Below are 24,136 nucleotides of genomic sequence, written 5' to 3'. Positions count from 1 at the left end.
CCGGCCCCCTTAAATTTTGAGAGAGAGAGAGAGTATAACGCACGCCGCTCTCCTCAAAGAGAATGAATAATGTTCTCTCACCCCATAAACGTATGGGCGATTAGTCTATAGTTGAAGGCGAAAACATATTACGTCATCTCTATAGGAAAAAAGGCAAATTACTCTACATACATGAGTAATTTTCAACTGCATGTAATGTTCAACCCCATTTTTACTGCATATATTAGGACTTTAGCATATGTCCCTTAGCAATAAGCAGTTGCTACTGTAGCCTAGTCTAGTATATTTCCCGATTGATCTTTAATCTATATTGATCTTTGATCTATAGCGAATAAAGTTATTACATTAAGATATCTCAGTTCTATTCTACGTATACATAACGCCATTTATAACAACCAGTAATGTTGTACTGTAGTACGATGATTGAAATACAAGCCAAACGGATGTTATCCAGTTCGGTTATACTTAGAAAAAAGAAGTCTTTTCTCGTTCGGTTGTTCATGGCTGTACTCGTTCATGCAACGAGTATAACGTTAAAACCATACTTTCATCATTCTCTTTTGCTGTTATTGAACTTATGTAACTGGAAGATGGATAAAGTTAGGCCATTGTAATTTGATCTCTCATAAAATCGGACTATCGTAAGACTAATGATCGTAACTTGAACATTACAGCTACCTGTACACTGTATAAACTTTATTACAGTGGACCCCCCGTATTCGCCTTCTCCAGAATCGCGGACTCACACATTCGCGGATTTCTCTTGGGAACGTTTCCCTGCATTATTTGCGGAAAATTCGCGCATTCGCGTTATTTTTCTATGATAAATATCCCAAATTCCTGGTTTTTTTGATGAATTTCATCATAAAATGCACTTTTTGTGATAGAACTATTAAAAAAACCATGTATGAAAATTTTTAGGGGGTTTTCTTGAGTTTTAACTAACAAAATAGGCTGTTTTTAGCATTTTTATAGGGGTTCCAAACATTCGCGGGTTCTAACTATTCATGGGGGGGTCTGGTACGCATCCCCCGCGAATACGGGGGGACCACTGTATATCTTTACATACTCTAGACACCCAAAGGATTAAAGCTAGGCTTTTTTCACTTTACAGTATTTACAGTGCTATAATGTACTGTACAGTACTACTGTACAGTAAATTCTATAGTACTATACTGCATAAATATAATTTTACTATTGCGCCGTTGTGGGGATTTACGGCGCCTTTGACTGGTCTAGAGTTTCTAAAGAAGGTGTGCGGTGGCCGTAGGCTTTAAAATCGCTTAGTGTCGAAAATCGCTTGGCGTCGATGGCCAGGAACGGAACCCCTGCCGCTAACCGAGGGCCGCCTGTAATAGGTTAGTAATTTTAAGTATATTTGAAGTAGGATGTTATTAAAGGTTTACATTTGGTATCTGAACTTTCAAGTTAGGCAGTTTTAAGCTTTTTTAGTGGTGGTTCTAACTATTCGCGGGTTTTAACTATTCAAGGGGGTACACATTCCCGCAAATACGGGGGAACACTATATTTTATATATATATATATATATATATATATATATATATATATATACACACATATATACATACAGTAGCACCTCGAGATACGAAAGGCTCTACTTTAGAAAAATCGAGATACGGAAAAGGCTCTACTTACGAAAAACTCGAGATACGAAAGCCAATGCGAAAAATTTTACTGCTCTACATATGAAAAAAAAGTTTTCAGATACGAAAGATTGTTGCTGTAAAATTCCCGAGATTCGCCCCGGACCACCGAGAACAATTTCAAAACTCCCGCGCCGCCAACTGAGTAAACTCTCCACCATCCTCCCGCTCTCCCATTGGTTCCTGATGCTAGTCACCCCATAAGGTCCTGTCTCCTATTGGTCAGCTCTACCCCATTCTGCTTTAAGTATTCTATTGGTAAAAGGTTGCTGTAAATTGAAAAACTTATTCATGCAATACATTTAATAAAAAAGAAAAAAAAAAACATTAGGAAAAGATAGAATAAAGAATAGAAATGAATGGTTATTATACTGTTTGGTAGTTTTCAGTAGTTGAAGAGAGATAATGAAAATTTATGGCTTACTGTGTGTAAAAGTGATTGCTTGGCGATCGTTCGATACTCGTTAAGTGCTGGATGTAAACAGACGTTTGGAAGCTTTTTTTTTGTTTGTTTTATTATAGTTAATGGTTACTTAATAATTAATTGAAATGAGTACATGCAATACATTTAATAAAAAAATTGTGAATTAGATATCATAAAATATAAAATAAATCAGACTGTCAACAAATACGTAATTTTTAGAATTCTTCTTCTTTTTTATTATTACGTACGTATACGTATGTTTCATTATAGCTGTCAGTAACTCGGTATCTCCATTAGGTAAAGATAGAATAAAAGAATAGGAAATGAATGGTTATTATCCTGTGGTGGTTTCATTAGTTGAAGAGAGATACTAATGACAATTTATGGCTTACTGTGTGCTAGGAAAAATGATTGCTTGGCGCTCGTTTGATTCTCCTAAGACGGGTAAGAGCTAAATGTGAACAATCGATTGGAAGGTTTGTTTTTTGTTTTGTTTGTGTATTATAGTTATGATTAAATTATAATTATTTGAAGATGAGTACATACTGATTATTTATACATTTTATTGGCATATTCCTAAGCTTTTAGCTCTTAGGTTTAGATGTCAGAATCATAAACTAGGGCTACAGTAGCAACCGCTAACATAGGCTTAGGCTTATTGCTAAGGGCACATATGCTAAAGTCCTAATATATGCAGTAAAAAATGGGGTTGAACATTGCATGCAGTTGAATATTACTCAAGTATGTACAGTATTTTGCCTTTTTGGAGTCATATTTCTTCCGTCGTAACCCTAGAACATGTGTTTTAGGCCTGGAAAAAATATGAATTTACTGGGGTGTTTTTTTGGAGGGCTTGGAACGGATTATCCATTTTACATGTAAAATGTGTTCCAAGATACGAAAAAATCATGATACGAAGGCCGTCTCGGAACGGATTAATTTCGTATCTCGAGGTACCACTGTATATATATAATCTAATAATGTAATAATTATATTATATAATTTAATATATATAAGATATTATATATATATATATGTATTATATATATATATATATATATATATATTTATATGATATATATATTATATATATATATATATATATATATATCTATATATATATTATATATATATATATATATATATATATATATATATATATATATGGTATATATATATATATATATTGTGACGAAGTGGCGTAGAGTATCTGGGTCTGGATACCATTAATACTTGGTGCATGAAATAGTCAAAGATCTGTGTCTGGACACCATTAATATTTGTTAACCCAAATTGCCAAGTATCTGGTTACTACACTTCACTTACCATTTGTACCTGCTAATACAAGAGACCCTTTTATTCCTGGGTCTGGGACACCCTTAGTACTTAGGGCACAGTTCATTCAAGTACCTGGTTGTTACTTACCTCACTACAGACACACACCTGACCCTTCATCACAAATACTAAACGACTGAATACTCTAAAGGTAAGAGTGATCCCTTTTTCTAACTGAACAGTCAAGAAAACAATCAGTCTTAAGTTCATTAAAATATGTGTGAGGTAATCTTAATTAAAGGGCATCATTCGTGCAAATTCAAATTTAAGTATTTCCCTGATTCTGTTTTATTTGTGGGAAACTTCACAATTATCACTCTATATTTCTACCTAAACAAAATAAAATGTATACTGATGGTTAAAATAAAATACTCATATAAATTTTAAATACAAAATTTTATTTCTAAATTCAAAATTTATAAGTGAAATTCACAATCTCAGGGAAATTGTTATTATTTGAAAACAAAAGTTTAATTAATTTTTGAATTAATTATTAAGCAAAATTAAATCAAAGTTTATCAAGAAAATTAATTAAATTAAATCATAAAGCAATCATTAAATTTGAAATTAAATTTAATTAAGTGCAAGTCAATTCACAAGTGTAAGATTCAAAATGTACACAATAGAATATTGTTCAAACTAATTAAACAAAATAAAGACAATGCAGAAAAACATAATGCATAATATGAAAACAATTAAAGCATTGACAGTACACACATTAAGCATAAAAAAAAATGGGATATATCAAGAGAACAAAGCAAAAATAAATGTTTAGAAATGATAAAACCCAGAAGTGCACTTCAAAACATTTGTAAAAATACCTTATACACAACTGCAGCTTCAATCAAAAGGCCTGTTACAATTTTACACTTCACTATTTTCGTGGGCGCCTTCACAGATTTAACAAAAATAATACTTATGTTCGGATTCCACAAACAACACATATATTACTAAGAATTACATAAAAATGAGTGACCAGCTCGTTACGTTAAGTTACTGAAACAGCCTCGCAACCGAGCGAGAGAGAGAGAGAGACTGTATAACGCACGCCGCTCTCCTCAAAGCGAATGAATAATGTTCTCTCACCCCATAAACGTATGGGCGATTAGTCTATAGTTGAAGGCGAAAACATATTACGTCATCTCTATAGGAATAGCCAACACAGGGCCTCTCTGACTGCGCTCACATATGGCTGTGAACAAGGCTCCCTTGTTCCTTCACAGGCTCGACCGCGATGATAAAAAACTACACCCGTGTTTACATCGATAAAGAAAAATGCTTGGCTAAGACATTCTCAAAGAGCAAAAACAACTCCCTTCCAAAGGCTTATGAGCTTTCACTCTCTATTTTCGTGGGCGCCTTCACAGATTTAACAAAAATAATACTTATGTTCGGATTCCACAAACAACACATATATTACTAAGAATTACATAAAAATGAGTGACCAGCTCGTTACGTTAAGTTACTGAAACAGCCTCGCAACCGAGAGAGAGAGAGAGAGAGAGAGAGAGAGAGAGAGAGAGAGAGAGAGAGAGAGAGATAAACGCACGCCGCTCTCCTCAAAGCGAATGAATAATGTTCTCTCACCCCATAAACGTATGGGCGATTAGTCTATAGTTGAAGGCGAAAACATATTACGTCATCTCTATAGGAATAGCCAACACAGGGCCTCTCTGACTGCGCTCACATATGGCTGTGAACAAGGCTCCCTTGTTCCTTCACAGGCTCGACCGCGATGATAAAAAACTACACCTGTGTTTACATCGATAAAGAAAAATGCTTGGCTAAGACATTCTCAAAGAGCAAAAACAACTTCCTTCCAAAGGCTTATGAGCTTTCACTCTCTCTGTGTCTTACGGTACTTAAAAATGAAAAGTGGATCACTTAAGGCATGTTATCTTTAAATTTGGGAAATCTGAACACAGAAACAAACATTTCATACCATGAGACACAAGTTCTGATGTGAATTAATCATATTACCACAATTATAATTGCATTCCAAACTTACATTATATAGAAATATAAATATATCTATATATATATATATATATATATATATATATATATATATATATAAAGTGGGCGCTGAAAGTCTTTGCACCCCTGAAGGCTGCGCAAAGACTTTCAGCGTCATTAAAGAATCCTCCATATCAGTCACGGAAAATGCCTGAGAGAAAAAATGACTAATTGGCACCTTTTATTGTTTCCACCGTGTCCTTGATTAAGGAAACAATAACTGATCAGTAGCTCATTAGCCGTGGTGTAAGTCGGTTTTTTTTGCTGGCACTCCTGTCAGGATTTGTCGTCTCGTGGTGTTGCCCTTGTGTTGCCAATCCCTGTGCCTTTATGCGTAATGGTGGGTCCTTATACTTCTAGGGATGATCGTGTAAGGGTCATTCAGTGTTTTGAATTAGGGTTAAATACCGCTGAAATTGTGCGGCAGACGGATTTGAAGCGTCGAACAGTTCAGAACATTGTTGCGCGTACAAGGAGTCAGGGAAGAAAGAGGTACCTCTTCCGCCAAGAAAGTCTGGGACGCCCCCGTTGCTGTCTGAACGATCTATTTCGCTACTGAGAAGGGAAGCAGAGCTTAATCCTTCACACAGCGCTCGTCAATTCGGGAGGGAAGAAAACCCTGAAATTTTAGGAAAGTGTAAAGTACGTACTTTACAGACGTACTTGTCATGCAAGTTGGGATTCAAGAGTGTTGTGGCTCCTAAGAAGAGCAAGCTAACTGACTGCCCATATTAAGAAACGAAAGGTTTTTTTTCATAGATTTGGTAAATGGGACGTTAATAACTGGAAAAAAGTGTTGTTCACTGACGAATCCACATTCCATTGCTCGGCAAGCACCTCAACGAAAGTTTGGCGAAGTCCCCGCCCCTTAACAAGTGCAGTGACAAACTTATTCGTCCTCGTGAAAAGTTTCCCAAAACTTTGATGGTATGGGGTTCTATGGGTTATGAGGGAGTTGGGGAATTGTGTATATTTGAAAATAATGAACGAGTGAACCAGCACATTTATTACGTTGTGCTAAATGAATATTTAGAGGGGAGCTTTGAGAAGACAGGTGCTTCAATTCTTCAGCAAGACGGCGCACGGTGCCACACAACGCCATTGATTAGGAACTGGTTGCAGGATTGTGGTGTGGAGCTTTTAAGTGACTGGCCCCCCTAATTCCCCTGATTTTAGTCCCATAGAAAATCTGTGGTCGATCATTAAAAAACGTTTGCATAAGGTTGACTGCTCCAATATCGAGAAACTCAAAGCCGCCATCATCGCTGCTTGGAACAGTATCGAACCAGAGATCTGTCAGCACCTCATTGAAAGTGTTCCCCGACGGCTGAAGGCAGCTAAAGAGAACAAATTTGGTGCTACCAAATACTAGAAAGTCTAAGGTAAACTGACACACCATTTCAATATCTTCACTAAATTTTTGCATTCCTTTATGCGTTTGCCTAAATTGCACTGGGGTGTAAAGACTTTCGCGTGCTACTTTATATATATTATATATATATATATTATATATATATATATATATATATATGTATATGTATGTATGTATGTATGTATGTATGTATGTATGTATGATGTATGTATGTATGTAGTATGTTTATGTAATGTATGTATGTATATATATATATAACGATATCTATATATAGCTATATTATCTAATAGCTATATATCATATATATATAGATATATAATTTATATATGCAGTTGTACCTCAGGATACGAAATTAATCCGTTTCAAGGCAGCCTTCGTAACCTGATTTTTCGTATCTTGAACCACATTTTACATGTAAATTGCCTAATTCGTTCCAAGCCCCACAAAAACACCCCAGTAAATTATTTCCAGGCTTACAACACATGTTCTAGGGTTACAACGCCGATCTGACGGAAGAAATATGACTCCAAAAAGGCAAATTACTCTACATACATGAGTGCATGTAATGTTCAACCCCATTTTTTGCATATATTAGGACTTTAGCATATGTCCCTTAGCAATAAGCAGTTGCTACTGTAGCCTAGTCTACGATTCTGACATCTAAACCTAAGAAGCTAAAAGCTTAGAATATGCCAATAAAATGTATAAATAATAAGTATGCACTCATTTCAAATAATTATTAACCCTTAAACGCCGAATGGACGTAATAAATATCGAGTCAAAATCTCCCCCGATTTCCGAATGGACGTACCATACGTCGGCTCAAAAAAGTTTTTTTAAAAATTCGCAGAAAAATACTTATAGGCCTACCAGCCAAAAACTTTTGAATCACGCGCCTTGGGGGATGCTGGGAGTTCATGGATCAAGGCGTTGTTTTGTTTACAATTGTTACGCAGGCGCGCAAGCACGAATTTCTTTCTTATCGCACTAAAAAGTATCAGTGACACATCTCAAAAATGATTTAGTCACTTTGACATAATTTTTGCACCGTTTTAAATTATCCGTTACATGAAGTATTATATATGAAAATGTGCGCAATTTCATTTAAAATACAACAAAAAAATACTCATGAGTATAACTTTTATCAGTTTTGAAATATTTCCATATAAATAACGATAAGTGCCAAAATTTCAACCTTTGGTCAACTTTGACTCTACCGAAATGGTCGAAAAACGCAATTGTAAGCTAAAACACTTATATTCTAGTAATATTCAACTATTTACCTTAATTTTGCAACAAATTGGAAGTCTCTAGCACAATATTTCGATTTATGGTGAATTTATGAAAAAACTTTTTCCTTACGTCCACGCGGTAACTCTTCCGAAAAAAATCATACATGCGATTGTGGTAATGTTTGCACCATTTTAAAATTAGCCGTTACATAAAGTTTTATATATGGAAATGTGCGCAATTTCATGCACAATACAACTAAAAACAACCCATGGTTGTAGCTTTTATCAGTTTTGAAATATTTTCATATAAAAAATGATAAGTGACAAATTTTCAACCTTCGGTCAATTTTGACTCTACCGAAATGGTCGAAAAACGCAATTGTAAGCTAAAACTCTTATATTTTAGTAATATTCAATCATTTACCTTCATTTTGTAACAAATTGGAAGTCTCTAGCACAATATTTTATTTATGGTGAATTTATGAAAAAAATAACATTTTCCTTACGTCCGCGCGGTAACTCTTCCGAAAAAATCATACGTGCGATTGTGGTAATGTTTGCACCATTTTAAATTAGCCGTTACATAAAGTGTTACATATTAAAATGTGCGCAATTTCATGTAGAATACAATGAAAAATAATTGAAGGTTGTAGCTTTTCTCATTTTTGAAATATTTGCATATAAATCACGATAAATAGAAAAAAAAAAACCACGTTTGGTCAACTTTGACTCTACCGAAATGGTCAAAAAACGCAATTGTAAGCTAAAACTTTTATATTTTAGTAATATTCAATCATTCACCTTCATTTTGCAACAAATTGGAAGTCTCTAGCACAATATTTCGATTTATGGTGAATTTATGAAAAAAACTTTCCTTCCCTCCGCGCGCGGATTCTCCGCGATAAAATATGCGAATTGCGTACATCGAATTTTCGGAAAATTTGCTCCGTTTCATTTTAGGCATTTCATAGAGTTTTATATATGAAAATGTGCGCAATTTCATTTAAAATAAAAGGAAAAATATTTGAAGGTTGGAGCTTTTCTCATTTTCGAAATATTTGCGTATAAATCACGATAAATAGAAAAAAAAACCACGTTCGGTCAACTTTGACTCTACCGAAATGGTCGAAAAAGGCAATTGTAAGCTAAAACTCTTACAGTATCGTAATATTTAATCATTTGTATTCATTTTGAAATAAATTGGAAGTCTCTAGAACAATATTTAGATTTACGTTGAATTTTTGAAAAAAAACCTTTTTTTACATCCGCGCGTTACGAATTAGTACATTATTTTGTGATAATATTTTTCCGGTGTTGCTTTTATTGTTTTACAATGTATTATATATCAAAATGATTGCAATTTAGTGTACAATACAACGAAAAAAAAAAGAAACTTTAGCTTTTACCGTTTTTTTGCACAGCGTGATTTTAATATAATTATGTATGAATTTTTTTTTTTTGCTACCATATATCGCATTATTTACATATGATAATGATATTATTTTTCATTCCTGATGATTGCATACTAAACGTCAGGCAATGCTAAAAAAAGGAACCAAAAATAAACTCTTAATCTTCAAAACTAAGCACGCTGTGATTTTTTGAAAAAATTATTTTTTCCGCTTCCTCGCTCACTCAAAACCGGCTCCGGCATTCGGGGGAATTTTTGATTTTTACCGCTTCGGCGTTTAAGGGTTAATTAATCACTAACTATAATAAACACAAACACACACACAAAAGTTCCAACCTTTTGTTTACGTTCACCACTATGAGTAGCGAACGATCGCGAAGCAACCACTTTTACCTAGCTCACAGTATGGTAATCATAAATTTTCATTCTCTCTCTTCAACTACTGAAACTACCAAACAGTATAATAACCATTCATTTCTATTCTTTATTCTATCTTTACCTAATGGAGATACCGAGTTACTGACAGCTATAATGAAACATTTAATATTAAAACAGAAGAAGAATTCTAGAAAATATTTGTTGGCTTTGATGATAGCAGTCTAATTTTTTTTATATTTTATGATATCTAATTTGCAATTTTTTATTAAATGTATTGCATGTACTCATTTAAAATAATTCTTAAGTAATCATTAACTATAATAAACAAACATAATAAAAAAGCTTCCAACCTTTTGTTTACGTTCACCACTACGAGTAGCTAACAATCGCTAAACAACCTTTTTTACCTAGCACGCAGTACAGTATGTAATCATAAATTTTCATTATATCTCTTCAACTACTGAAACTACCAAACAGTATAATAACCATTCATTTCTATTCTTTATTCTATCTTTACCTAATAGAGATACCGAGTGACCGACAGCTGTAATGAAACATAATGACATTAAAACAGAAGAATAATTCTAGAAAATATTAAAATATTTGCTGGCTTCGATCATAGAAGTCTTTGATTAATTTTATATTTTATGATATTTAATTCACAAATGTTTTTTTTTATATGTATTGCATGAATTAAGGGGACCGTTCACTATGGCGGATGACATGTCAACTTGAAAAAATAAAAAATAGAGTTATTACTTGTATCTATGCAGAAACATGCCGTGCATGCTTTCCAGAAGTTTCAGCCAATTATTTTTATAAATAATGAAGATATAGCGGTTTTTAAATGATGACGTCATCGTAACTGCGTCGTCTGTATGATTGAGTTTGACAGAATCGTTTTTGCGTTTTTACTTTTGCATATATACAGGGATTTTTTCAGATTTTTTTCTAGATTCTCATACATCTGGTAGCAATGAAAGGTGGTGAGAGTTGAGAGCTGGTCAGAGCGGCTATTTATAGGCAAGAGCCGCGAGACTCGGTTACACCATAGACGTCAAAGGAGTTGCATGCACTTCGTCACTTGCCTTTGGTCACTATCTATTTACGTTGTTTTTTATAACATCTTAGTGAACTTATAGCAATGCCGAAGTTACCTAAGATCAAGAAGGCTACTCAGCAACTAAGGCTAGCAAAATTAGCGAAGGCCAGGAGTGTGCTGAAAGAAAAACACGAAAATTCATTGTTATCAGCGCCCTCATTGTCTCATGTCTCGCCGTCAACATCATTGTCTGGTGTCACGCTGAGGGTATTAATACCACTTTTAGGGGTAGGACCAGGATCCTTGATGTAGAAATCAACAATAAAAGTACAAATAAAGTAATTATAATAATGTTGTTTTGACTTTTATAAGAAAAAAGCGAAATTTACATAGCAAATCTTTGGGAGCTCATAACTCAAAAACATACTTATGCGCATGTCGGTAACCATTACTCGGTTATTTATTATCCAATTTTGGAGAGAAAGATATCATTGGTAAGAGGAATAAAAATCCCAAAATTCTGTGTGACAGAATTTTGATTTCTTTCTTTTTTTTTTTTTAGAATTTTTTGAGTGTCTAGACTAAAAAAAAAAAAAAAAAAATTCATAAAAAAAAAAAAAATCAAATCAAAATTCTGTCACACACAATTGTTCCGTATATAAAGAAGTGTTTATGGTATGATTTTCAATACAACTGATGTCATATTTTTGCTAATAAAACTACAAGTTATTGCTCAAATGACTTGAAATTTTTATATGATGAAGGTATTATATATATCTAAAACATATATGAAAATTATCTATTTTGCATAATAAATAAAAAAAAAAATAGACATCGTAGCGGACGGTCCCCTTAAGTTTTTCAATTTACATCATCCTTTTACCAATAGAATACGTAGAGCACGATGGGGTAGATGCTGACCAATAGGAGAGCAGGATCTTACGGTGGTGACTAGCAGCAGGAACCAATGGGAGAACAGGAGGATGGTGGCGAGTCTACTCAGTTGGCGGCGCGCGAGTTTTAAAATTGTTCTCGGTGGTCCGGGCGAATCTCAGGATTAAACACCCTTTCATAACCAGTTATTTTTGTATGCAGAGAGAAAAAAATCATCGTATTTGCTTTCATAACTTGAATTTTTCATAAGTTGGGACTTTCGTATGTTGAGGTTCCACTGTATATACATACATACATACATATATACATATATATATTGGTATTTTTTGGCAAGCAAAAAATCTAACATTTTAGTGATATCCAATCACTTACCTTCATTTTGTAACAAATGGCAAGTCTCTAGCACAATAGTATTTTCGATTTATGGTGATTTTTTGAAATGGTCAAAAAATGCAATTGTAAGCAAAAACTCTTAGTCTAGTGATATTCAATCAATTACTTTCATTTAGCAGCAAACGGGAAGTCTTCATGGGTAGCCAAGGTCAGCCATATTGTATTGCTCAGCCAGTGACAGTTGTCTCTTCTTTTGAGTCAGAGGGAAGCCGTGGCATCAGCCCCGCTACTGACGTCACAGGATCAGTCATTTTGTATCCCTCTGCCAGCGGCATCTGCTTCCCCTTCGTATTGAGGGGAAGCCGTGACGTCGTCGCCACTTACTTGACATCATCTCTGCCATCCAGTTCGCTGTATCTCCCTTCCATGTCGTAGAGCCTTCTCTTGGGTGATCCGTTCTAGGCTATATGCCAGGCGGTTCTTAAGAGAACGGTGTTTCAGAGGGTGTTAGCCCTTAAACGCCAAAGCGGTATTTTAAAAATCGTCTCCCGTATGCCGGCAGCGTTTGCGAGTGAGCGCTGAAAAAATGATTTTTAAAAAAATCACAGCACGCTTAGTTTTCAAGATTAAGAGTTCATTTTTGGCTCCTTTTTTTTTTTTTTTTTTTTGTGTGTGTCATTGCCTGAAGTTTATTAAAAAAAATATCATTATCATATATAAATATTAGGATATATGACTGCAAAAAAAAATTTCATATATAATTGTATACAAATCGCGCTGTGAGCAAAACGGTTAAAGCTAACGAGTTAAATTTTTTTCGTTATATTGTACACTAAATTGCGATCCTTTTGGTATACAGTGGTCCCCCGTATTCGCGGGGGATGCGTACCAGACCCCCCAGTGAATAGTTAGAACCCGCGAATGTTTGGAACCCATATAAAAATGCTAAAAACAGCCTATTTTGTTAGTTAAAACTCAAGAAAAACCCACTGAAAATTTTCCTACATGGTTTTTTTTAATAGTTTTATCACAAAAAGTGCATTTTATGATGAAATTCATCAAAAAAACTAGGAATTTGTGGATATTTATCATAGAAAAATACCACGAATGCGCGAATTTTCCGCTAATAATGCAGGGAAACGTTCCCGAGAGAAATCCGCGAATGTGTGAGTCTGCGAATCTGGAGAACGCGAATAAGGGGGGTCCACTGTATAACACATTTTAAAACGATCAAGGCAACACTGAGAAAATATTATCACAAAATGATGCATGAATTCGTAATGCGTTGGCATATAAAAAAAGCAGTTTTCAAAAATTCACCATAAATCGAAATATAGTGCTAGAGACTTCCCGTTTGTTGCAAAATGAAGGCAATTGATTGAAGTTTAATAGACTCTGTGTTGTAGCTTACAATTGCAGTTTTCGACCATTTCGGTCGAGTTAAAGTTGATCGAAGGACGAATTTGTTCTATTTATCGGTATTTATATGAAAATATTTCAAAACTGATAAAAGCTACAACCATGGGTTGTTTTTTGTTGTATTCTACATGAAATTGCACACATCTTCATATGTAAAACTTTATGCAACGGCTAATTTAAAATGGTGCAAACATTACGACAATCGGACAAAAAAATATCTGATTTTTTTCGGAAGAGTTACTGTGCGGACGTAAGGAAATTTTTTTTTTTCTTCATAAATTCACTATAAATCAAAATATTGTGCTAGAGACTTCCAATTTGTTGCAAAATAAAGGTAAATGATTGAATATTACTAGAATGTAAGAGGTTTAGCTTACAATTGCCTTTTTTCACCATTTCGGTCGAGTCAAAGTTGACCGAAGGTTGAAAATTTGGCCCTTATCGTTATTTATACAAAAGCTACAACCATGGATTGTTTTTGGTTGTATTCTACATGAAATTGCGCACATTTCCATATATAAAACTTTATGTAACTGCTAATTTAAAATGGTGCAGACTTTACGACAATCGCACGAAAAAATTTATCGGAAGAGTTACCGCGCGGACGTAAGGAAAAAGTTTTTTTCATAAATTCACCATAAACTAAAATATTTTGCTAGAGACTTCCATTTTATTGCAAAATGAAGGTAAATGATTGAATATTACTAGAATATAATAATTTTAGGTTACAATTGCGTTTTTTTACCATTTCGGTAGAGTCAAAGTTGACCAAAGGTTGAAATTTTGGCACTTATCGTTATTTATTTGAGAATATTTCAAAACTGATAAAAGCTACAACCATGAATTGTTTTTAGTTGTATTCTACATGAAATTGTGCATATTTTCATATATAATACTCCATGTAACAGCTAATTTAAAATGGTGCAAAAATTATGTCAAAGTGACGAAATAATTTCTGAGATGTGTCGCTGATGTTTTTTAGTGCGAGAAGAAAGAAATTCGCGCTTGCTCGCCTGGGTAACGATTGTAAACAAAACAACACCTTGATCCGTGAGCTCCCAGCATCCCCCAAGGCGCATGATTCAAAAGTTTTCGCCTGGTAGGCCTATAAGTATTTTTCCGCGAATTTAAAAAAAAAACTGTATTACGTACCATACGTCCAATCGGCACCCAACAGACAATTTATATAGACGTTTAATATTTCCAATCGGTGTTAGAGGGTTAGTGTATCTTCCCATGTGCGATCTGCAGTCACGAGGGTTTTGCAACCTCCCCCGTTCATGTACATGTTGCAGGCGCTCCCACTTCTCCTTCTCCTTCTCCAGGGCCTGTTCGTTACCATAAGGATCTCAAGGTGCCTGTCAAGAGATCAAAGGTTGGGAGTGTGGAGTTGGTGCAGCAGGGGTGTTTGCCTGCCCCTCTCCCTGCTACTTCCAGGAGTTCGACTCCGAGGGATTCTAATTTGTTCTCAAGTGTTCGGGATTCCTCTCCAGCTCATGTTCGTATATCTGCCATGCCCGTGCCTGTTTGTGGCCATGTTAAAGAGTCATCTGTTGGGAGAGTGGGTAGTGATGTTCCTGGTGTTGTGGTTGGTTCGTCGCGGGAGTTGGCACTTAGATCCAGGCCAGACAGGTTAGGTGGATTCAACAATTGGGAGAGTAGGACTCCTGCTTATCGTTTTGCACTCCATCCTGCTTGGAAACCTTGCTGGGAGTATGCTGGATCCCAAGTCATTGTTTCAACTTTGATTTTTCGGGGTATGTCCAGTCGGTCTTGCATAAGGTTAACGCTTCTTGTTTCAGGTTGGGACTGTTCGCTTCGCTCTAGGGGCTCTGCCAAGCTGCTACCTCCACTTCCCATGTTTCATAGGAAGTACTATGCTACGAATTCTGTCTTTTTGATGTTGCGCCATCTTAACCTGGACATCAATTCATCTGAAGCCAGGATTAACTGGAGCAGGTGAGGTTGGTGGCTCCATTGTTGTCTCTGCAAGAGATGCCTCAGCGTTGGAATCTACAGCAGCCTCCATGTTGCAGATGGTTTCTTGGCTGGACTTCTGGTCCATGATCATTGCCAAGATAGCTTCTGACAGATCCCCAGAAGGGTTGGTGAGTGCGTCCTCTCTTGCCAATCTTGCCAGTTTGTTGCAGTCTGGAGGCAAGGCGTATTCATATATGGCTCACCTTGATGTTGATTTTATGGACTAACCTCCTTGCTGTTGATTGTCGGTGCTCATTTGCCTTACGCTCAAATGTGTGTTCATAGTCTTGCATAGTGGTACTGTTTCCTTACCATCCCATCAGGTTTATAAAGGTCAAGTCTCCATCTGTCCCCAAAATCTGTCTTTTTCTGTCCCTCTCTACAAGTTTTTGTTGCTTGGTACTCAGTATCTTTGCTTTTCTGACCAGCCATTCCTTATCCATTCTGACCACATTTTTTTTTTTTAAACCACTTGATACCTATCAAAAATCTTGATACAAGACAATATCCACGTTTCTGCTGTATAGAGTACTAGTACAGGCCTATTGGACCTGATGCAAGTCTATACTCTCCTTATGAAAAGAACATTTTTCCTCACCATTTCTAGTTATTCCTACTGCTCTTCCCTGCTTCACAGTCTAGTGTCCCCCCTAAATATCAGAAATGCTTCACCTTTTTGAAGGCTTGCCCATTTATCAAGTGTATTACTGTTCTCAACTCCCTTTTCCTTACTTGCTCTTGTAATACAATTTGTTGCATCATTCTCACATCAAAATTTAGTAACACTACAAAGTGTAATAAAGGTTCCAGTGACTTGCTAAGCAAAAAACTTTTGAATGATGGTTATAGTCGAAGAATTCACCGAATATTTTTATAGCCTAACTTCCAATATGTTACAATCCTGCATAAACCTCTGTATATATATATATATATCTATATATATATATATATATATATAGAGATTATATATATATATATATATAGAGAGAGAGAGAGAGAGAGAGAGAGGAGAGAGAGAGAGAGAGAGAGAGAGAGAGAGAGAGAGAGAGAGAGAGAGAGAGAGAGAGAGAGAGTATATTATGTGATGTCATTTAATCTTATTAAGCGTACTAATACAGTATTGATTGATATTGATATTTTAAAATTGCTAAATCATTTTTGTATTAAAAATGTATTTAACTATGAAAATATCAAAATACACTAATTAGTGATTAGTTATCATTGGAAAAACCTGTGAATTGTAGAATTCCCTGCAAATAATGGGTAGATAAGGTCCAGAGAGAATCCGCGAATCCGGAGAACGCGAATTCGGGGCGCACTGTATTTCGTATATATACGAATACAGTAATCTAGCCTGCAGTATATTGTATACTACATACGTTATAATTTATTAATATAAGCCAATTTTGGAGGTTCAATGCATTGACTATGATATATCAGTAGAAAAAAAAAAATTGGACACAAAACGGGAATTAGATTCGGACCGACATCAGCATACCTAATTGAGTGATGTCAGGCTGCTGACAGCTATGTATATTTATGAAATAAAAATAATGAATATGCATCTTTTCCATGAATCTCTTAAAAGTTATACATTACTGTATCCAATAATATTGTATGTATTCTCATATTATTTTATCATAAAGTACTAACAAAGCAATCAATGTTTTGGTTTGGAAATCAGCTAATGACAAATACGAGTTTAGTGTGCTGTGTTTACATTTTATTTTGCCGTAGTATTTAACTCAGTTCGGAACGAATTGGCTTGCTTCTAGGTAGCATAAAATATTTTGATAATTTACTTATATGAGACAACAGATTTTGTTGTTGGCATGTTTACTGTGTGAAAATATTACATGATTCTGTTTGGTATTTTCACATGATTTCTTCGTAGTACGAGCTTTACCGTTAGTTACATTACTTATCTTTTATCTGTGTGAAAACAACAGTAAAATGTGTTCTTTCAAGACCTGAAGTTTTGATTAAAATTGGAAATTCGCATATTTCGAAACATACCTTATGGGAATAATTCCATTAGGGCCAAGGCAAATGGCAACTTACCCTGTCAAACTTTTTTATACTACCTATTTTCAATACTTTCAATGTACTATACTGTAATTTTTTCTAATTTGAAATTGTTCTTATGGACAAATAAAACATTAAAGAGGTTTTAATAACTTGAAATGGTTTAAAATTACACACAGGATGGTGAAAACTTCCACACATACACAATGCCACCATTGGGTGCAAATTCACTGTACGATACAGTAATTTCCTTTAAGACCCCTTTTGGATGGATTTCCTCTACCAAAAGCCTTCAAACTCCTCTATCTCATCCTCCGTGAAGAGTTCTGCTTAACGAAGGCTTTGTGAACCATTTGAGGTTTAGAGGACAGGCGGATCATGCGTGTCTCCACTCCTGTTAGGCCTAACATCAAACTTGATTACGAGCGCTTGGCTCAGTTTCTTTGTCTGGCATATTAACTATGTAATCATTTTTATATAGATTTATTCTACGATAAAAAAGAACTGATGAAAATTCAAAATTTGATATAAAATTACAATTTCTTAAAAAGAAATTATAAATATGCAAAATTCAACATTAAGTGACAGTTTCTTGAAAAGTTTAGATCGAACGATTCTCTCTCTCTCTCTCTCTCTCTTCTCTCCTCCCTCCCTCTCTCTCTCTCTCTCTCTCGCTCTCTCGGTTCCTCGTCTCTTCTCTCGCCTCTCTCTCTCTCTCTCTCAGCTCTCTCTCTCTCTCTCTCTCTCTCTCTCTCTCTCTCTCTCAAAAACACATCTGCTTCTCTGTTTATCACTTTACTAGTCATTTTCATCAAACCTATTTCAACAATAGAAAAAATACAGTGGTACCTCAAGATACGAAAGGCTCAACTTACGAAAAACTCCAGATACGAAAGCTGACACGAAAAATTTTACTGCTCTACATACGAAAAGTTTTCGAGATACGAAAGGTTTCTGAAAGTCCGAGATTCGCCCGATAACAATTTTGAAATTTGCGCCGCGCGCTGCATCGTAGCTCTAGTAGACTCGCCACCATCCTCCTGCTCTCCCATTGGTTCCTGATGCTAACCAAGCCATGAGATCCTTCTCTCCTATTGGACAGCATCCCTCCCATCATGCATCTTATGTGGTGGCGTGCCTTCGCTCGGCCACTTCGTACGCATGCGGCATTCGTTCGGTCCAACAATTTCGTTTAGTATCGCAAATTTGTTAGTGATTTCGTTGTACTACTTTATCGGGTTGTGAGAACCTAATTAGTATACGTACTACATACGTAACTTAATTACATACAGTACATATTAGTCATGGGTCCCAAGAAACATACTGAAGTTCACAGAAAGAAGAGAATGCTTTCTATGGAGACAAAAATGGAGATCATAAAAAAGCATGAAGCTGGCGTGCGGTTGAGTGTGATTGCTAAGGAATACGGCCGAAATCCATCGACGATAAGCACCATCCTTAAGCAGAAGGAAGCCATCAAAGTTTAGTTTGTTTTTCTGACATTTTTTTATGTGTTTCGTTAAGTCAAGTGTACGTATCTGCCGTTTGTCCTCCTCCTCCTCTGCTGCCACTTTCGGAGATAGCCTCACTCGAAAGGTAAGCTTCCACATTTTACGTTACAGTAATAATATTTCTTGTACACTAATATACTACACTTTATTTACAGGTTTTGCATTTTTATTATTAAGTTACATATTGAATGGTCCAATTTGTTGTAGTATTTCATTGTTTATAGGTCAATTTACCTTTATTATGAAATTTACTGTGGTGTTTTTGGAGGGCTTGGAACGGATTAGCCATTTTACATGTAAAATGTGTTTCAAGATACGAAAACCTCATGATACGAAAGGCGCCTCGGAACGGATTAATTTTGTATCTCGAGGTACTACTGTAAAAGATCAAATGCCAAAAGTTCATCAAAACAAGTTAACCTAGACAAAAAACTTATTTCATGTTTGCAATGACGGATTTCAAGTTGTCAACTGCTGCCAAAATGGAAGTTGCTCCTTCCTTTGTCTTTAACTTAAGGGGAAACTTTTTAGTTTTAAGGGGAAACTTTTTAGTTTTGAGAAAATAGGTCTTCCTCTTCGACTTCTACGCAGATGCATACATGATGCGGATGATCAGATTACACTTTGCAGATCTGAATAATACGTTTGATTATGATGATTGGCAATCATTCATACACACTGCGCTATTATGTCACAAATGCGTGAGGCACAGCCTTCCGTCTTAGCTAATGGCTGAGCAGGAAATCTTTCTCTCCCATTCCCCCTTGGAGGAATAATAGTTTTTTTCCTCCAAGCATCCCTCCACCCCTTCTCTCAGATATCAGTGACCCCCCAACCTAAAATAACAGTATTTTTTTCATTATTAAAATTATTGTTGGATGAAAGTTAGGTATGTGTTGAAAAATTTTTGATATATAGACTTTGATCTTGGTGTAAATTTTGATATTTCGTTATGCTATGGATACACAGTAAACAAGAATTTTTTTTTTTTTTAATGTTTTATTTTGAAATTAAGTTCCTTGTCAAACTGTTAATTGAAAGTTATTTATTGATGTATCCCAATGAATTTATGAAGTTTGAGATATTAATTTGTTTTTAAGTCACTGTTTTCTTATAACTGACTTCTGATATTGTTTGTTGCAGGTTCAAATGAGATTTTGTTTATTAGAAACTACGTGTGAACAAGAAGACAATTTTCCACCAAATATAGCTGTAAAGATTAACGATAAAATGTGCCCTTTACCGGTGAGTACGTTGAAACAAAGTGTTCCAGGTATAATGAGGTGCTTGACAAATACTGTTACTAGATTGAAAAAAATATATGATGCTGAACATTGAGATGCCTTGATGGTTTTGGGGTTTTTTTTAACCCCATTGCTAAAATTATGGGCCATTGAAAGATAGTAGAGAATTTTAAAAACTATTTTTCATTTCCTATAAACAATTAATCGTGGCTAGTAGTAAAATATAAATCAGGAAAGAAAATTTAACATGATTTTTTATTGTGCAAAACAACTGTACTAACTATGGTTTTTAAAGCGTTTGTGAGAAACAAATCTATATTTGTTCATATACGAAACAAACCTTTGGTCTTAACATTAGGATAATCTACTAGTGCCAGCTGGAAATCCAGTAAAATTACTAACCAAAAAAAAAAAAAAATTGTGCAGTCAAGGAACTATTGGCATCTGTGCATGAGCCCATGTTGAGACAAAGGCAAAGATCCTTGTGAACACCTGAGAAGACGTGGTCAACCCAAAGCACAGGATCTTGAACTGGTATAATTGCTCTCCCAGAGTGAAGCGAAGAAACTTTCTAGACGAAGGGTGAATAAGGGTCTCGAAGTGAGTATCCTTTAAAGTCTATTGAAAGCAAGATGATGATGTCCCTTGTTGCTGCCAACACTGTGCGAGGCATCTCCATCTTGAACCTTATCTTCCTGACAAAATGATTCAAGGTGGAAAGGTCGATTATCAGTCTCTAGTCGCTTGTCACTTAGTTGCTAGGAAAATCCGACTGTAAAACCCTGGAGAAGGATGCTTTACTTCTTCTATCGCACCCTTGTTCATCATTTTCAACACTTCCTCCTGAAGAGCTAAGAACTACTGGAAGTTGCGAGCATATGTCCGATTAGGAAGGGGTCTGTCCGAGAGGGGAAGAGAAAGTTGAATGGTAGTGGATATCCCACCTGCAGAATGTATACTACCCATTTCTCCGCTCCATACCTTTGCCACTTGGCCCACTGGCCTGCCACTTTATTGATGACCCCTCTGCTCTAGCAGGCTTGTAGTGGCAGGATTGAAAGGGATGATGTTGCTTCTTTGTCTTGGCCTGTGAGGTAGATTGAGAAACCCTCGTGAAGCCGAACTCTTAGAAGGTTTAACAGACGAAGATCTTCTCACCTGTTGCTGGGGAGGAGGAGGAGGAGGAGGGCTTCACGGACGCGCCTCTGACTTAATTACCACCTAATGTACTAACCTGTCTTTAGTATCTGCCCGTTGCCGGTTGATCGTATCTTCTAATTCAGTTCTCGGAAACAGAAACTGCAAATCGAGGAGATTCCCATTCCTGAGAGCCGAAAAAGACTCCGAGTCCAGTGAACTCATCACCTTGGACAGTGCTGCGTCTCTCCTGGCCAGGTGGTGGTTGGTCCACAAGGTCGCACTAAGGTGGGCCAGGTATGAAATAGCTTTAGCACTGGATTGTAACAGTCTAGTGAGCGAGGAAGAATTCACTATACCTCCTTTAGCCACTGTAGTCTCCATAGCTAAGGCCTCTTTTGATGAAAAGGAAAGGCCTTCCAACCTAACCTGCTCCAGAGTTAGACCAGGCTTAACATAGATCACGTTCAGGTTAAAGTGACAAGGCATCAAATGAACTACATTAGTGGAGTAGTACTTCGCATGCCACACGAGAGGAGGAGGAATAAACTTAGATGATCTTCTGGAATGCAGAGCCATCTCGGTCTGAAACTAAGCGTTCACGTTTCAAGACGAACTGAGTGTGACCTGACAGGAAGTTTTAAAAGAAGTCCTAAAATACTGTCTGGCACCCAGCAAGGCCTCTATACCTGTTGGGGTAGTAGAAGACTGAGCCTGCACCCTACACTCAAGATTGTTGAACTCTTGAATGAGGTCAACAACCTCAGCGAAGGAAGACATAAACTCTTGAGTGTCTCACTCCTCCTGCTCCGGCAAAGGTGACTGACGATGCGAAGACGAAGGCTTGGCAGTATCCTCCTCCTCCTGTAACAATGGTAAAGCTTCCCTAGGAAGCCTAGCATTCTGGTCATTATTGGTTGGAGTGTAGTTTAAAACTTGAAGACCCTGCAACCAAAGGTTCCCAAACGTCATCATGCAACGACACTTGTATACGGTCCTGCCTCGAACTGCGTACAGCCTTGTTTGAAGAACCACATACACGATCCCAGAAATGATCACGTACTTGCACGTCAGGCGAAGCACAGACGGATTTACAAGAGGAATCACATATGTGGGCATGATGAGTAGAGTACACGTCCGTGAGATGCCAACCGAGCACAATCCCAAGACAAGGAACTTCGCCAGAGACAGTTACCTGAAGAAGATTGACTCCTAAGGTTAAGGTCTCTTCCAGGAGAACGAGAAACACGTTTGCAGGCCAGGGAAGCCTCACATTCCCGACCATCAACCACAGTCTTACTGAGTGAAGAATCCGTAGACACAGCTTGAGCCACCTCCGTATCTGCAACCTTCGATCACTTGATCGGCGCCTTATCGTCCTTACGCTGACGAACTGGTACAGAAACAGATGAAGAGGGGGTAGCACCTCTGATGTCATCAACATGTACATGGAAGGATGAGTCGCATCCACGTATGGTAGATGGAGAAACGCTCTTATCACTCTCACACTTAACATCATCCTGTAGTACTCCTGGTACTTCCATTGATGAAGCAATGGAAGAAAATGAAGGTGACAGGGGTACACTTGAACTAGCCATCGTGGAAGAGGGAGAAGTTGATTTGTCCAGTTGAGGAGAAGAAAAACCCTCCCAAGAAGGAAAAGTCAAAACTGCAATGTTCCCTCTTCTATAAAACTCTCTCCACTGCACCTTAGGCCAGGAACACATTCTGGGCAGGGATTAGTGATAGTACAATAATTAGCTCTCCACCTACTGCACGTAGTATTAGGATCTGCAATCGTAGATGCCAGAAACCAAGAACGGAAATCCCTGAATGCCTGGGCACATGTTGACAAGGCCGTGAAGACTATGAGTAGTCCATAATAGAAATAAACAATCACACACAAAGGCACTGAAAAGAAAAGAAACGTGGACATATATCACCCGGCCTGGAAGGAAAGCAAAACCGATAGCGTCTACTCTCCAAGATGGTTGAGGAAAAGACTGAATGCGTCTAGGAGTACGGTGCTTGGTCTCTGACCAGCTATCACCTTGTATGCGCAGGAGTTGTCAGATCTCACAGATTCCTTGCTTTACAATCTTTGTTTTTAACTGGTTACCAGCTGGTGCTTGGAAATTATCCTGTTGTTAAGACCTCAGGAAGTGCATAGGTCAGCTGTATGTTAAAAAACATTGGGTATCTGTATGGAATTTGAAAATCCCCTCTTCTTAGTTTTCCAATTGGGAAAAGGCATTTGACAACATCGACAGACGAATATTATGGAAGGTCTAGCATTACTGGCATTCCCATCAACCCTTATAGGCTTGGCTAAAATTTATACTAAGTGCATCACTAGACTGGGAAAACTTTAAGGTTGGCCAGTTTAAAAAGGATAAAAGTACATTAGTGGAAAGAGGAAGATCTACATGTGCACATGGTATAAGAAAAAAAATTCAAAAAAATTTCTGTACCTTCCACGGGAAGTTGAAAGTGAACACTTCCAACCCTGTATGGGGTCTTTTCCAAGACAGTCATAAAAATGCTATACCAATTTTACAAAGTTATAATTGTTTCTTCTAATAATTAATTCTTCTAAGAATTAAAATCTGTAACAAAATCCGAGTATATTTATGGTAAGATATTTATGAGATGTAATTAGATTGGGAGATGCAATACCTTTTAGTAAGGTATAAATGCTTTTTCTAATATTTCCTTGTAT

At 36.5% G+C, this 24,136-nt stretch overlaps 1 protein-coding gene across 6 annotated transcripts in view; it reads left to right on the top strand.

The window, feature by feature from the left end:
• LOC135219504 (E3 SUMO-protein ligase PIAS2-like) overlaps positions 1 to 24,136 on the top strand; it is a 322,344-nt gene that overhangs the window by 182,823 nt on the left and 115,385 nt on the right. For all 6 annotated transcript variants that reach the window (XM_064256330.1, XM_064256327.1, XM_064256328.1 and 3 more), the window contains one exon: positions 20,180 to 20,281. In XM_064256330.1, the coding sequence (XP_064112400.1) occupies positions 20,180 to 20,281 (102 nt within the window). The remainder of the gene's footprint in view (positions 1 to 20,179; positions 20,282 to 24,136) is intronic.

This window comes from Macrobrachium nipponense, chromosome 1, assembly GCF_015104395.2.
Source record: "Macrobrachium nipponense isolate FS-2020 chromosome 1, ASM1510439v2, whole genome shotgun sequence".
NCBI lineage: Eukaryota > Metazoa > Arthropoda > Malacostraca > Decapoda > Palaemonidae > Macrobrachium > Macrobrachium nipponense.
The sequence above is the reverse complement of the archived record's forward strand: the minus strand, read 5'-3'. Positions and strand labels throughout refer to the sequence as shown.